The 14610-nt window shown below is 50.8% G+C and overlaps 1 protein-coding gene across 5 annotated transcripts in view; it reads left to right on the plus strand.

The window, feature by feature from the left end:
* ACSBG1 (acyl-CoA synthetase bubblegum family member 1) overlaps positions 1–14610 on the plus strand; it is a 62864-nt gene that overhangs the window by 34897 nt on the left and 13357 nt on the right. For 4 of the 5 annotated variants that reach the window (XM_081549601.1, XM_081549603.1, XM_081549602.1 and 1 more), the window contains 10 exons: positions 2323–2543; positions 3010–3098; positions 3398–3518; positions 9238–9318; positions 9408–9557; positions 9894–10070; positions 10998–11179; positions 12108–12338; positions 13031–13248; positions 14282–14421. In XM_081549601.1, the coding sequence (XP_081405727.1) occupies positions 2323–2543; positions 3010–3098; positions 3398–3518; positions 9238–9318; positions 9408–9557; positions 9894–10070; positions 10998–11179; positions 12108–12338; positions 13031–13248; positions 14282–14421 (1610 nt within the window). The remainder of the gene's footprint in view (positions 1–2322; positions 2544–3009; positions 3099–3397; positions 3519–9237; positions 9319–9407; positions 9558–9893; positions 10071–10997; positions 11180–12107; positions 12339–13030; positions 13249–14281; positions 14422–14610) is intronic. The other variant, XM_081549606.1, reaches the window with a different exon arrangement.

Genomic DNA, 14610 nt, shown 5'->3' on the forward strand with positions numbered 1-14610 from the left:
TGTTCTCTTGTATGGAGAGGCCATAGTTCACTCACCAGTTGATGGATATTTGTTGTTTCCACCTCTTGACTGCCATAACTCACGCCTCTATGAATGTTCCTGTACAAGTCTTTGTGGGGTATGTACTTTCATTTCTCATGAGTAGATACCTAAGAATGGAATTGCTGGGTCGTATAGTAGATTTACGTCTAATTTTTTAAGAAACTGCCTAACTGTCTACCAACATGGCTGCACAATTTTACATTCCCTCCACCTGTATGAAGCTCTGGTCTCTCTTGCCAGTCCTTTGCGCTTGAAGACTATTCAAATGGAGCTGGGAGGAGAAAGACTTGCCAAAGTCACCCAACAGGGAGTGGCAGAAAGGAATTTGAACCCAGGTTGACCCGACTCCACAGCCTGTGTCTTTACCCTGGTCTGCTCATGTGAGCGGACTTGCACGAAGTGCAGGGGTTGGAGACTGTAAAGAGGTTGATCTCTGAGGTCTGCCAGGCTGGGGTGCCAGGATACCCGGAGGGGGCTTGGAGAAGTCTGAGGAGCAATCGGAGAGGGTTCCTCAGCAGGTGCTGACTCAAGCCTCCACTAGGGGGCACGGGGATACAGCAGTGGCTGGTGATGGGCCTCTGTCAGAGAAGGCAGCCATGGATGCCAGCCAGTCTGGTCTTGGCCTTCAGCGGTACACGATGCCTGGCACTGGGTGACCTTCTCTCTGCCCCAGCCTGCATTTCCAAGCAGCCATGCTCCTGCCTCAGACATCCTGTTTTCCTATTTGGGCCTGGATATGTCCCCTTTTAATGGCTTCTCTGGTGGCTCAGTGGGTAAGAATCCACCTGCAATGCAGGAGACACAGGTTCAATCCCTGGGTCGGAATGAGTGCCTGGAGGAGGAAATGGCAACCCACTCCAGTATTCTTGCCTGGAGAATTCCATGGACAAAGGAGCCTGGTGGGCTACAGTCCAAAGGGTCCCAAAGATTCAGACACGATGGAGCAGCTAAGCACACATGTCCCCTTTTCCCCCATCCTTGGCCACCATGGGAGGAAGGATGGGCTCTTCTTCCCAGCCCCAGGGCCTCTACCTCTTTCTGCCAACTTCAGGGTTCACATGAAACCCTAGAGTATTGAAGGAAGAGACAAGGTCCATCTGCTGGCTGCCTCAGAACTGTCTGTCATACAGCTCACTGTTGGTCTTGCCTCAAGATGGCTGTCCAAGGAAGTGGGACCTCTCCATCTCAGAGCGGGTTGGCCAGCAGGTGGCACAGTAGCCTCTGTGGTCCTCACTCCCTCACCCATGACTCACCTTTGTAGAATGACTGCTCTGGCTCCAGAAGGCAGCCCCATGGACAAGTGTCTAGACCACCCATCCACGTGTTCTTTGCAAATGATCTGGAAAAAGGGAGGAAGAACAAGGTGTGCATTTATTGGGCACCAACTACATGCCGAAGCTCTTTCATTCTTTTGACCCTCATAACATCCCTGAGAACTAAACCCTCACCTTTCCCCTGAGAAAACAGACTCAGAGGTCAAATAGCTCTCCCCACATCTCATGGACTAAATGGTAGAGCTCTGTTCCCACCTATTGCACTCATTAAACTTAACGGGTAGGTGGTGCCCAGGACAGTGTCAGGCATGCCTTTCCCACTGTGTGACATGGGGAAAATGACTGAGCCTCGCTGAGATGAAGCTGCCCCATCTGTAAAATGGGGCTACCAGACCCATGTTGTGCAGATGAGATGAGATCCCCACGTGAGGAATTCGCATGGGGCCCGGCCCTGGCAGGGATGAGCAAAGAGACGGTTAGATTATTTCGTGGGACTGGGAAATTTTCCAGGCTAGTGATCAGAGCCTGCTAGTTTCCAGTCTCCTCTAGCCCCCTGGAAGTGTTGCTATTTTTGATGTTTTGATCTTCTGCCACTTGAGTCTGTCCCCAACCACTTCTCAGGAGACAGAAGAAGGTAGAAACCCCAGAGGATCTGAGAGTCCTGCTCTTCTGGGGCAACCCCCAAATCCACTGCTGACCGCCCAGCCTCAGGGGGCAAATTCCAGCTGGCATGATAGACCCTAGCAGAAAAATGTCTAGGGTCCCCAAGGCCTCCTTCTGCCCTCCCTCTTCATTGCTGCCTCCCTAGAGCCTTGCCCATCTTTCAAGGCCATCAGGCATCCCCCTCCAGACAGCTTCCTTACGAGTCTGCCAGCCCTCATGGCTCAGTGCTCAAGGCATTGTGGGAATCAGAGACCTGGGAACTCTGCCCAGGGGAGGAGCAGGGGTCCCCTGGGGACAAGCCCTGGCTGGTACGATGCAAGCTGTGGTCTCCCCGACCCTGCAGAGGAGGCGCTATGGACGACTCGGGCCGACGGGCGCGTCCGCCTACGCATAGACCCCATCTGCTCGCAGACTCCCCGCACTGTGCATCAGATGTTCTCCATGACTCTGGACAAGTATGGGGACCTCAGTGCCATGGGCTTCAAGCGGCAGGGCACGTGGGAACACATCTCCTACACTCAGTACTACCTGCTGGCCCGCAAAGCCGCCAAGGGCTTCCTGAAGGTGAGGGAGCCGCCCAAGGCCTGGCCTCTCCCCTCCCCAGCCCTACCCTCAGTTCTGGCCTTCACAGACCTCCTTCCGATTCCCTACTGGGCAAGCCCTTAGAAAGGATCACTGTAAAACTGTCCCGTTCATTGAGCTAATGGTCCATTCTGGCCTGGGGCCGAGGGTTTATATTCACTGGACCCTTACTATGTGCCAGGATGTGGCACGAACTTCTCATTTGTTGTCCCGCTCAAGGGGGGCTGGGAAGCCTGGTGCACTGCGCTGAGGGGTGGGCTCCCCGGGAAGGCCTGGGAGGGGTAGCAAGGGCTGTTGAGTGGCTGGTCCCCCAGGGCACACTCTGACTCTGGGAGGTGGTCCCTGAGGTGGGCTGGCAGAGTCCCCTGCTGTCTGGAAGGGGTGTTTGGTGAGAATGAGAGGCCCCTTTCCTGCTGGTTGACCCGGCCTGTCTCCCTTTGGCCTGGAGCTCGGCCTGGAGCGGGCCCACAGCGTGGCTGTCCTCGCCTTCAACTCCCCGGAGTGGTTCTTCTCAGCAGTGGGCACAGTATTCGCAGGGTGAGTGGCTGAGGAAGGGGCAGAGTCTCCAGTGGGTTGGAGGTGGGCAGAGAGTGAAGAGAGGGTCTTTATCTCTTTTTAGGGGCCTCCCACCCCCTCCCCAACATCCCATCTCTTCCCTGGGGCCCTCACCAGACCCGCTTTTGTCCCCTTCTGCCCAGGGCAGCTGTGCTGAGCTGCCTGGCCGGCCATGGGGGCTCTCTGGGGCCAGGGGCTGTGGGTGTGTTGGGCAGGGGTTGGAGCTTAGGGCGTGGGCTGCTGTACCCACCCAGACACACATCCTCCTGGGTCTCTGACAGTGGCATCATCACCGGCATCTACACAACCAGCTCCCCTGAGGCCTGCCAGTATGTCGCCTATGACTGCCGCGCCAACATCATCATGGTCGACACGCAGAAGCAGCTGGAAAAGATCCTGAAGGTTTGGGGGAAAGGGGGCAGCAGCCATGGGGGTCAGGCAAGGCATCCTCACAGACCTCCACCTTTCCTGCCAGAATCACCCATCATCCTCAACGCAACCCTCCCCGGCACACACACACGTCAGCACAGCAGGGCAATGGCCGCGGACCCATGTGTCGGGTCTGAAAACTGAGGCCCAGGAAGTTCAAGGAACATCCCCCTCATCCCCCCCAGCCAGCCCACGGCCCTCCAAGGCTTTCCCTTCAGGGAAGGGTTGAGTGCCCTGAGGGTGGTTCAGGACTCTGACACGTGAGCACCCAAGTCTGAGTCTCGGTGGCGAATCGGGGTACAGGCTGCCACAGGGTGGGGCTTGGGCCAAGCCAGAGCAAGTGCTGCAGCATCTTCTAGAGACCATAGGGCACAGTAGGAGTTCAAAAGTGCCTCTTGGGGCAGCTGGCGCTTTCTGGAGCACTGATGCCTCCTGGTCCACTGAAGGTCCCTTCCTGATTGGCCCTGTCCCCATGTGCACCACACTGGCATTCAGTGGCCTGAGGACACCTCTGTGCCCCAGCTGTACCCAGCAGCCTGCAAGGCCCTCTGTGGCTCCTGGCATCTCAGAGACGCTTCCTCTCGGTTGATTTGGCCCTGGTTCTGGAGCTGTCACCTGGACCTCAGTACCCCCCCTGCACCTGAGGGCACGAGAAGTGGTCTCCAACCTCCTGGGACAGTGGGACCTGGAGCCGCAGACTGGCCAGACTAGGTGGACTCCCTCAGGTCAAGCGGAAAAGTCCTTTTCTGTCTCCACTCCTCTTGAACCCTGTTTCCAGGGTTCCCTCATTCTGAGTGTCTCCGTTCTATCTGACTTGGATCAATGCTTGAGATGGGGAGAGGCAGTCTGGGTGCAGAGGAGGTGGTCCAGAGTGAACCGCTCTGAGAGGCTGAGGTGAGCCTGGGCTGTCCTCAGCACCCCCTTCCTTGCCCTCCCCAAGCACTCAGACCCTTCACTTAATAGAGTGTCTCAGGTCACCTCAGTTGTGTCTGACTCTCTGCGAACCTATGGATTGTAGCCTGCCAGGCTTCTCTGTCCATGGGAATTCTCCAGGCCAGAATACTGGAGTGGGTAGCCTTTCCCTTCTCCAGGGGATCTTCCTGACCCAGGAATCGAACCAGGGTCTCCTGCATTACAGGCGGATTCTTTACCAGCTGAGCCACAAGGGAAGCCCTCACTTAATAGAAAGATGACAAATATTTAGAGAATAGTGCACAGTAGGGGTGTCCCAGGCCCCTAGAGAACCAAGTTGGCAGGAGCCTCAGCTGGTAAGTGGCGATGGTCAGTTCGCCTCCTCAGCCTCGCCCGAGGGAGTCACACACCCCTCAACATGGGCACTCAGATTGGGGAGGGTGGTAGAGCTATATAAACCCCCCATAGGGGTTTCCCTGGTGGCCCAGTGGTTACGATTCCATGCTTCCAGTGCAGGGGGCGCAGGTTCGATCTTTGGTTGAGGAACTAAGATCTCACATGCTACATGGCCCAAAAAAGAATTTTTTTAATTAAAAAAAGCCCCCCAGATAGATTTTGCCCTCTCCCTCAGGAAGACAACCCCCTCTGCATAGACAGTTGATCTGATCCAAACGCCCTCCCCCTGCCCCATTTACCACTGAAGAAACTGAGGCCCAGACGTACTGAATCAGAAACGTCCACCCTAGGAAATTACTTTAAATTTGTGTTCTGAAACTTTCCAGACAAACAGAAATAGAGAGAAGAATATACTGGACCCTCATAGAGCGGTCATCCAGACTTAATAATCATCAATGTTTTTCCGTAACACTCATATCAGTGTGAAGTATTTGAAGGCAAATCTCTGACATCACATCATTTCACCCCTTAAATAGCTCAACATTTATAAAATATAAGACAATTTCTTCATCACAGTAATTTATCACCTTTATTTACACTAGTCAAAGAATTCTTTCCTATCATCTAATACCGACAATGTGTTTTTCCAGGCAATTTGTTTGAATCAAGATCTAAATCAGGCCCATGTTTTGCATTTGGTGGTGTCTCTTAAGAGTCTTTTAATTCAAAACAAAGCCCCCACCTTTTGTCCTGTACCATAGACCAGTGACCAGTCTGACATTAATATAGCCAGTGCAAATTTCCTCTGATCAATGTTTGCATGGTATATATTTTTGCATTGTTTCTCTTTTAACCAACATATGTCCTTATATAGACAGCGTATAGTTGAGTCATACTTTTATCTAGTCTGACAAAATTGTTTATAAAACTACCAGTTGGCTCTTTCCTATTTGGTCTTTGATCCCATCCATCCCTTGATCCTTTTCTCCTCTCTCGTGATTTCTTTTGAATGGAGTTTTTTGTTTTTGTTTTATTTTTGAGTATTCCATTCTATGGGTTTCCCTGGTGGCTCTAAATTCTCCAAGCCAGGCTTCAACAGTACATGAACCGTGAACTTCCAGATGTTCAAGCTGGATTTAGAAAAGGCTGAGGAACCAGAGATCAAATTGCTAACATCCATTGGATCATCGAAAAAGCAAGAAAGTTCCAGAAAAAACATCTACTTCTGCTTTATTGACTACGCCAAAGCCTTTGACTGTGTGGATCACAACAAACTGTGGAAAATTCTTCAAGAGATGGGAATACCAGACCACCTGACCTGTCTCCTGAGAAATCTGTATGCAGGTCAAGAAGAAACAGTTAGAAATGGACATGGAACAACAGACTGGTTGCAAATCTGGAAAGGAATACGTCAAGGCTGTATATTGTCACCCTGCTTATTTAACTCACATGCAGACTCCATCATGAGAAACGCTGGACTGGATGAAGCACAAGCTGGAATCAAGATTGCCGGGAGAAATATCAATAACCTCAGATATGTAGATGACACCACCTTTATGGCAGAAAGTGAAGAAGAACCAAAGAGCCTCTTGATGAAAATGAGAGAGGAGAGTGAAAAAGTTGGCTTAAAACTCAGCATTCGGAAAACTAAGATCCTGGCATCTGGTCTCATCACTTCATGGCAAATAGATGGGGAAACAATGGAAACAGTGAGAGACTTTATTTTGGGGGGCTCCAAAATCACTGCAGATGGTGACTGCAGCCATGAAATTAAAAGACACTTGCTCCTTGGAAGAAAAGTTATGACCAACCTAGAAAGCATATTGAAAAGCAGAGACATTACTTTGCCAACAAAGGTCCATCTAGTCAAAGCTATGGTTTTTCCAGTAGTCATGTATGGATGTAAGAGTTGGACTATAAAGAAAGCTGAGTGCCAAAGAACTGATGCTTTTGAACTGTGGTGTTGGAGAAGACTCTTGAGAGCCCCTTGGACAGCAAGGAGAGCCAACCAGTTCATCCTAAAAGAAATCAGTCCTGAATATTTATTGGAAGGACTGATGTTGAAGCTGAAACTCCAATACTTTGGCCACCCGATGTGAAGAACTGACTCATTTGAAAAGACCCTGATGCTGGGAAAGATTGAAGGCAGGAGGAGAAGGGGATGACAGAGGATGAGATGGTTGGATGGCATCGCCGACTCAATGGACATGGGTTTGGGTGGACTCTGGGAGTTGGTGATGGACAGGGAGGCCTGGCATGCTGCAGTCCATGGGGTTGGAAAGAGTCAGACATGACTGAGCAACTGGTAGCTCAGATGATAAAGGATTTGCCTGCAATGCAACAAATGTGGGTTCGATCCCTGGGTCGGGAAGATCCCCTGGAGAAGGGAATGGCAACCCACTCCAGTATTCTTTTCAGAAGAATTCCATGGACAGAGGAACCTGATGAGCTACAGTCTATGGGGTCACAAAGAGTGGGACATGACTGAGCGACTGACACTTTCACTTTCATTCCATTCTATCTACTGGCTTTTTAGCTCTCCCTCTAGTGTTTGCTCTAGGGCTTACAATATGCATCTTTAACTCATCACAGTCTACTTTCAAATACTATTAGAATGTAATATTGTACTACTTTACATGTAACATATGAATCTTACAACAGTGTACTTGCATCCCCTTTCCATACTTTGTCCTATTGTCATTCACACTTAACTTCTATGTAAGTTATAACCCCTGCAATATAGTATTTTATTTACTTATTTATTTATTTGGCTATGTCAGATCTTAGTTGTGGAACTTGGGATCTTCGATCTCCATTGTGGCATGGGAACTTAACTCTTAGTTTTGACATGTGGGATCTAGTTCCCTGACCAGGGATTAAACCTGGGCCCCCTGCACTGGGAGCACGGAGTCTTAGCCACTGGACCCACCAGAGAAGTCACTTCAATATAGTATTTAAATACTCAAGTATCATTCAAAAATTTTTTCAAAGAAAGGGAAGATGTCTCTTTTTGGTTTACCCACATATTTGCCGTTTCTGGCACTCTTCATCCCTTCATGTCCTCCCTGAGTTTTCATCTGGTTCATCTTCCTTCCTCCTAAAGAATTTTCTTCAACATTTCTTGTAATGCAAGTCCAAGGGCCATGCCTTCTGTCAACTTCTCATTTTTGCCTTCACTTTTCAAAAGATACTTTCATTTGGTTTAGAATTCAGGGTTGATGGGGTTTCTTTTTTTTTTTTTCTTTTAGCTCTTTAAAGACTCCATCCCAATGTTTTCTACTTTGCATAACTTCTGATAAATAGTCTATACTTTCTCATCTTTGTTCCTTTCCACATGGTATATCTTGTTTCTCTGACCTCTTTTAAGATTTTTTCCTTTATCACTGGTGTTCAGCGATTGGATCATGCTGTGTCTTGGCATGGTTTTTCTTTGTGATTATCCTGCTTGGGATTCATTGGGAGTCTTGAATTGATGGATATATAGTTTTAATCAAATTTAGAAATTTCTCTGGCTTTTTTCAATTAAAAAATGTTTCCTGGGACTCCAATTACATGTATGTTAGGTTTCTTAGTTTTCTTCCCCATGTTAATTTATTCCAGTTTTTTTTTCTCTTTCTCAATGTCATTTTGAAACTTGTGTTTAATGAAGCCTTCAGGGCAGGTTTCCATAGCCTTTCCTCTAAGACCAATTTAGCCCCATTAACTAACACTTGTCGCTCCTGAAGTCTGTATTTCATACCTCCTAAGGGCCCTTCACTCTGACTGATGGAAACACAAACATCTCTGGCTCCGTACAAGCTCTTGTTTGTCTTCTAGCCCCAGTCATTGATCTTCCTCCAGCATCTGTTCTTCTTCCAGTTTCATGAAGTTTCACCTATGCCTGTGCGGACTGGTATTCCGCCAAAGATTCAAGAGGACACCTAAACAGATTCGTCAAACTCTTTCTCTGCCAGTTCTCTCCTGTCTGGTATTCTGTCTCATAAATTCTAGGCATCCCAGCTTTCCTGAACGCTGACTTCTGACACCTCAACTTAGTGAGATAAATGAATTCTGATTTCCTCTACCCCTTCCTCTCTGCTTCTCTCTTCCATAGTTACACAGTCCTCTGCTGCATTCAGCCAGGCCCCAGCTCGTCTGGCTTTCCTTTAATAGAAGTCATTCCCTGCCCCCTGTTTACCCCACCTTTGATGCTCCGAAGTTCTCATGATGGAAAACCAGGCGTTAAGGGTGGCAAGTGTTCTGCTGAGTCAAAGATCAGAGCTGGGGACCAACAACCTTTGCCACAAGGAGCCTGCCAGGCTGGCTAACACCTGGGGATGGTGCTCTTCTCAAGAAGTGACTTTTATTTTTAATGAAACCCCACTTATTTTCTCTGTCAACACAGATCTGGAAAAACCTACCACATCTGAAGGCAGTAGTGATATATGGAGAACCTCCTCCGACAAAGATGGCCAGCGTGTACACGGTATGGGTAGAGGGACCTGGGGGGCAGGTGGGGCCTGTGTGAGCCCACCCAGCTTACCTGGACTGTCCCCACTCTCCCACCTGGTGCAGATGGAGGAGTTCATGGAGCTGGGGAATGAGGTGCCTGAGGAGGCCCTGGACACCATCATCAATGCCCAGAAGCCTAACCAGTGCTGTGCACTGGTCTACACGTCTGGCACTACTGGGAACCCCAAGGGTGTGATGCTGAGTCAGGACAATGTAGGACGGATGCCCAGATGTGTGGGGGTGGGCTGAGGGTGGACCTGGGCAATGGCTTTGCCCCAGCAGCCCTCTAGGGGGCTCCTTCAGCCCCTCCATTCAGGGATCTGAGCTAAGTATGACAGCCCTTAAATCTGTGGCCCAGACTGAGCCCAGCAAAGTGGAGGGGGATGGAAGGGCAAGGCCTGGCCCAGAGGGTTTCCTGCAGAGATGCCCAGGAAGGTGTTCAAAGAACACTCCAAAGAAGTACCCCAAGCCCCTAGGGTGGCTCCAGGTGTGGGCACTTCCAGAGCTGACTTGAAGATACTGCCAGGGGCCCATCTGCCCATCCTCCAGATCACGTGGACAGCACGGTACGGCAGCCAGGCCGGTGACATCCAACCTGCAGAAATCCAACAGGAGGTGGTGGTCAGCTACCTGCCTCTCAGCCACATTGCTGCCCAGATCTATGACCTGTGGACAGGCATCCAGTGGGGGGCCCAGGTCTGCTTTGCCGAGCCTGATGCTCTGAAGGTCAGTCTGCTTCTCTACCTGTACGTGTGCCCATGTGTGTGCTTGTGTCTGTGGGCCCTGTGCGAGCATTTGTGAGCCTGCCGGTTCCCTGTGTGTTCACAGCCTGGCTCAGATGACCAAACAAGAAGGGAACTTAATGATATTATGTAAAGGGAAGTTGAGTCAGAGTGGTTCTGTGGGTCCACAGCACCATCAAGGACAGGCCACCCTCAGTGTAAGATCGCAGGATGGTCACAGATGGCCACAGCCATGCCCTGCATCACGGTCTCGTACATTACACCTGTGCTTGGGCTCCTTTTAACTGTGAGAAGAACATCCCCAGAAGCCCCCAGCAGACCTATCCCTCCCCTACATTGGCCCAAATCATGTCCCACATCCATTCCTCAACTAGTCACTGCTTGTGTGTGTGCATGCTAAGTCACTTTAGTCATGTACAACTCTTTGCGACCCTATGGACTGTAAGCCACCAGGCTCCTCTGTCCATGGGATTCTCCAGGCAACAACACTGGAGTGGGTTGCCATTCCCTCCTCCAGGGGATCTTCCCAACTCAGGGATTGAACCTGCGTCTCTTGTGTCTTCTGCTTTAGCAGGTGGGCTCTTTACCACTAGCGCCACCTGGGAAGCCCAGTCACTGCTTAGAGTAATGGGGTGACCATGTCTGAGTTAGACTGATAGAAAAATCACTGCCACCAGGACTGGCCACCCTGGCACCTGAGCAACATCAGGGTTCTGTTAACAAAGAGGAGCAGGGAAGGGATGGCTGTTGAGTCCTAGCCAATAGTATGTGACGTGAGTTGCATGGTGTGCGCCTTTGTGAGTGCCTGTGTGCAGGAGGCCTGCATGGGTACACGCTGACTCTGGGGACAGGCCTCTTGGCTCCCAACTGGCTCTCCACCACAAGCCTGTCTCTTGCTGGCGGCGAACAGGGGAGCCTGGTGAACACACTGAGGGAGGTGGAGCCCACGTCCCACATGGGGGTGCCTCGGGTGTGGGAGAAGATCATGGAGCGGATCCAGGAGGTGGCGGCTCAGTCGGGCTTCATCCGGCGTAAGATGCTGCTCTGGGCCATGTCGGTGACCTTGGAGCAGAACCTCACCTGCCCGAGCAGGTACAGGGGGCCAGGGAAGAAGAGGCCTGGGGAGGCAGCAGGGCTGGCTCATAACCATGGGTCACAACCTAGGATCTGAGAGGCCAGGCTTGTCCAGACCCCTTCACAGAGGCCCCATCAGTGGCTGGGCTTGAGCCCCTATTCTCCTCCCAGATCCCACAGGAGACAGTAACCCCATCTTTGGGTTCTGACTGCAAGGACTGACTTGCTCCCTCTGGAGTAGCATTCACCTCCCTGGGAGCAGCTTCTGGCAGTCTCCTGAGGGGACTCCTGACTTCAGAAGGTGGCTCAAGTAGGGGCCACATCACAGTGATGGGGGTGTTTCCAGCCTTCCTAACATCTCAATATTCTGCCCACAGCCTTTTGATTGCTTTTAAATTCTCACCCAGTGCTGTAGGAGGGTCAACAGCATAAATCTGGCCTGTTCCAATTCAGAAATGTTTTCCACCACTAATGTGTCTGTAAATCTGTATCATGTCTCATGTGATGTGTACACGTGTCTGTACCACTTCATTTGCATGGATGTGAAAAGTAAATATGTATAAAAACTCATTCAAGGGTTTCAAATGGAATCAGACACGTGTGTACACGTGTCCATGCATACATACGTCAAGTGTCTGTGTGTGCATTATTATTGTGTGTGCACTTTTGTGCATCTGTGTTGTCATACACAGCTGAATCTGTTTTTCTAACTTCCTGGCTCAAGATGTATTTGCACAAAACTACAAGTATACACTCATGTGCGCATGTATATTCATAGGAAGGGCCAATACTGAAAATATTTAGTGATGGATTCAGCGTCACCACTAATCAATCAGAGTAGATAACTGAAATTGCCATTCAGGGTACCCACTGACCACCTCCCTCCATTTTAATGCATGTGTGTTGATGTGTTGTCTTCTGTGAGCCATTCTCCCTCTCCCACCAGCGATCTGAAGCCCTTCACAACCCGACTGGCAGATTACCTGGTGCTAGCCAAGGTCCGCCAGGCACTAGGCTTTGCCAAGTGTCAGAAGAGCTTCTATGGGGCAGCCCCCATGACTGCGGAGACACTGCACTTCTTCCTGGGCCTCAACATCCGCTTATATGCAGGCTACGGCCTCAGTGAGACCTCAGGCCCCCACTTCATGTCCAGCCCCTACAACTACCGTCTCTACAGGTGTGTTCCAGGTTTCGGCACATATGCTGGCCTGAACATCTTTGCTGATACCCGTCGGTGCCTATCTGCTGATTAGGACCCTGGGCCCAGACCACTGGACCTGAGTGCCAACAGCCCTATCTTGGGCCAAGTCCCTTTGCCAGGCCTGAGTCTTGTGGTGGTGGTCCCTGTGACAGTGTCACACGGGTCTGTGGATGTAAACAGCCTTGCAGCCCAGGGGCTCCCTGAGCAGGGTTCTAAGGGAGGAACATCACTTTGTTCCCTCCCTCCAGTAGCATGCGGTGTGTTAGAGGGTGTCCCAGCATTGTTGATGGCCCAGGCTCCAACTGCGATGGGAGCTAGGGGGGACTGGGCCAGTCCTCTGGTGAACTGGGAAGGCAGTCAGCTCTGGGGAGTGAGTTGAAGGATTCTCTGTTTTGCTTAAATGTCTCCCCTCCCTGCCTGCCCATCACAGCACTTGAAGTTATCCCATTAAGATTTTCCCCATTCATTCATTCAACCTAAAAACCTTTAACTGGCCCTACCTCTTAGCTATGGGGACCCTACTAAAATACAAAAATCCCGGGAGGGGACATTCTAGCTGTCGATGAATACTGAGAGGTTGGGGGCCCCAGGGCTACCTGTAGGGGTTGATCCAGGGTTTGGAGGAAACTGCTCCCCCTGACCATGCCTCCCGGCCCCCCTACACCCAGCTCTGGCAAGTTGGTGCCAGGCTGCCTGGTGAAGCTGGTGAATGAGGATGCAGAGGGCATTGGGGAGATCTGCCTGTGGGGCCGCACAATCTTCATGGGCTACCTGAACATGGAGGACAAGACGTGTGAGGCCATCGACGCAGAGGGCTGGCTGCACACGGGAGACACGGGCCGCCTGGATGCCGACGGCTTCCTCTATATCACAGGGCGTCTCAAAGGTGAGTGCTGCCAGCTGGGTTCAAGGCTGTGGTGGGATGTGGGAGCAATTATACTGCCACCACTATTTATACCCACTATAAACATTGAGCTCTTAGTTAATGCCACATGCCTTGCCATCGATGAACACTTGAGAAGTCAGGGACCCCAGGGCTCCCTGTGGGGTTGATCCAGGCCTTGGAGGAAATTGTTCCCTCTGACCATGCCTCCTGGCTCCTCCACCCCCATCTTCAGCAAGGTGGTGGGTGCCAGGTTGCCTCAGAGCCAAGAGGTAGGGCCAGTTAAAGGTTTTTAGGTGAATGAATGAATGGCTAATGAAAAACAATGAATGAATGACATTGTTTTACTTACTATTGTCTCCCATGGGAAAGACACTGCTGCTACTCCAACTTAACTAATGAGGACAACCAGAGGGGTTAAGTAATTTGCCCAAGGTCACACAGCTAATAAATGACAAAGCTGGAATTCAAACTCCCTCAGTAAACAAGGCAAGCCTTTCCAGAAAATTGGAGGACATAGATTTTTTTTGGGGGGGAAGGTGGGGCATGCTGCTCAACTTGCAGGATCTTAATTCCCCCAGCAGGGATTGAACCTGGGCCCCAACAGTGGAAGCACTGAGTCCTAACTACTGAGATGTGAGGGATAATATTTTGTATTTCTATATGCAAACACGGATATGATGCAGAGTAGAAAACAAATTGGACATAAAATTTAAAATAAAGCATGAAACTTCAAACTCCCCATGAGCAACTTGGCTCCCCCAGGGAAGAAAGTTGGGGACACCTCTGAGGAAGAGGTGCTTTATTTATGTTGTCCAATTCCTGCAGCATCCCTGTGGGAACCCCACACCTCAATTTCCCAGGGGAAACTGAAGCTGAGTGGGTGAATACCTTTCTGGAAATCATGCAGGCAGGTGTGTGATTGAACCTGAGTCCTTATGCCATAGAGGGTCAGCTCTCCAGGCAGAGTCTGGGTGTACTTGTCCTGAGCCCCTGGACTAAAGCCTACGCCGGGGGCCTGGCCTTGCCTTCTCAGAGTTAATCATCACGGCTGGTGGAGAGAACGTGGCCCCTGTGCCTGTTGAGGAGGCCGTGAAGACAGAGCTGCCAATCATCAGCAACGCCATGCTGATTGGAGACCAGAGGAAGTTCCTGTCCATGCTGCTCACCTTGAAGGTGTGCCTAGGGGGTGGGGGAAGGAGCAGTGGGTGGGTGGCCTGTGGGTCTGGCCCTGGGCAGAAGCAACGTTTGGCCAAGACAGTGTGGATGTCACAACCATATTCTGGAATAAGTGGTCAGTTCTGCCCCTACTACGGGGCAGCCGTGGCATACAGGGATCCCTTCTGCCCCGTGTTAGAGTTAGTA

The sequence above is a fragment of the Giraffa tippelskirchi genome, chromosome 12 (assembly GCF_054371585.1).
Source record: "Giraffa tippelskirchi isolate mGirTip1 chromosome 12, T2T-mGirTip1v1.2.pri, whole genome shotgun sequence".
Classification (NCBI taxonomy): Eukaryota; Metazoa; Chordata; class Mammalia; order Artiodactyla; family Giraffidae; genus Giraffa; species Giraffa tippelskirchi.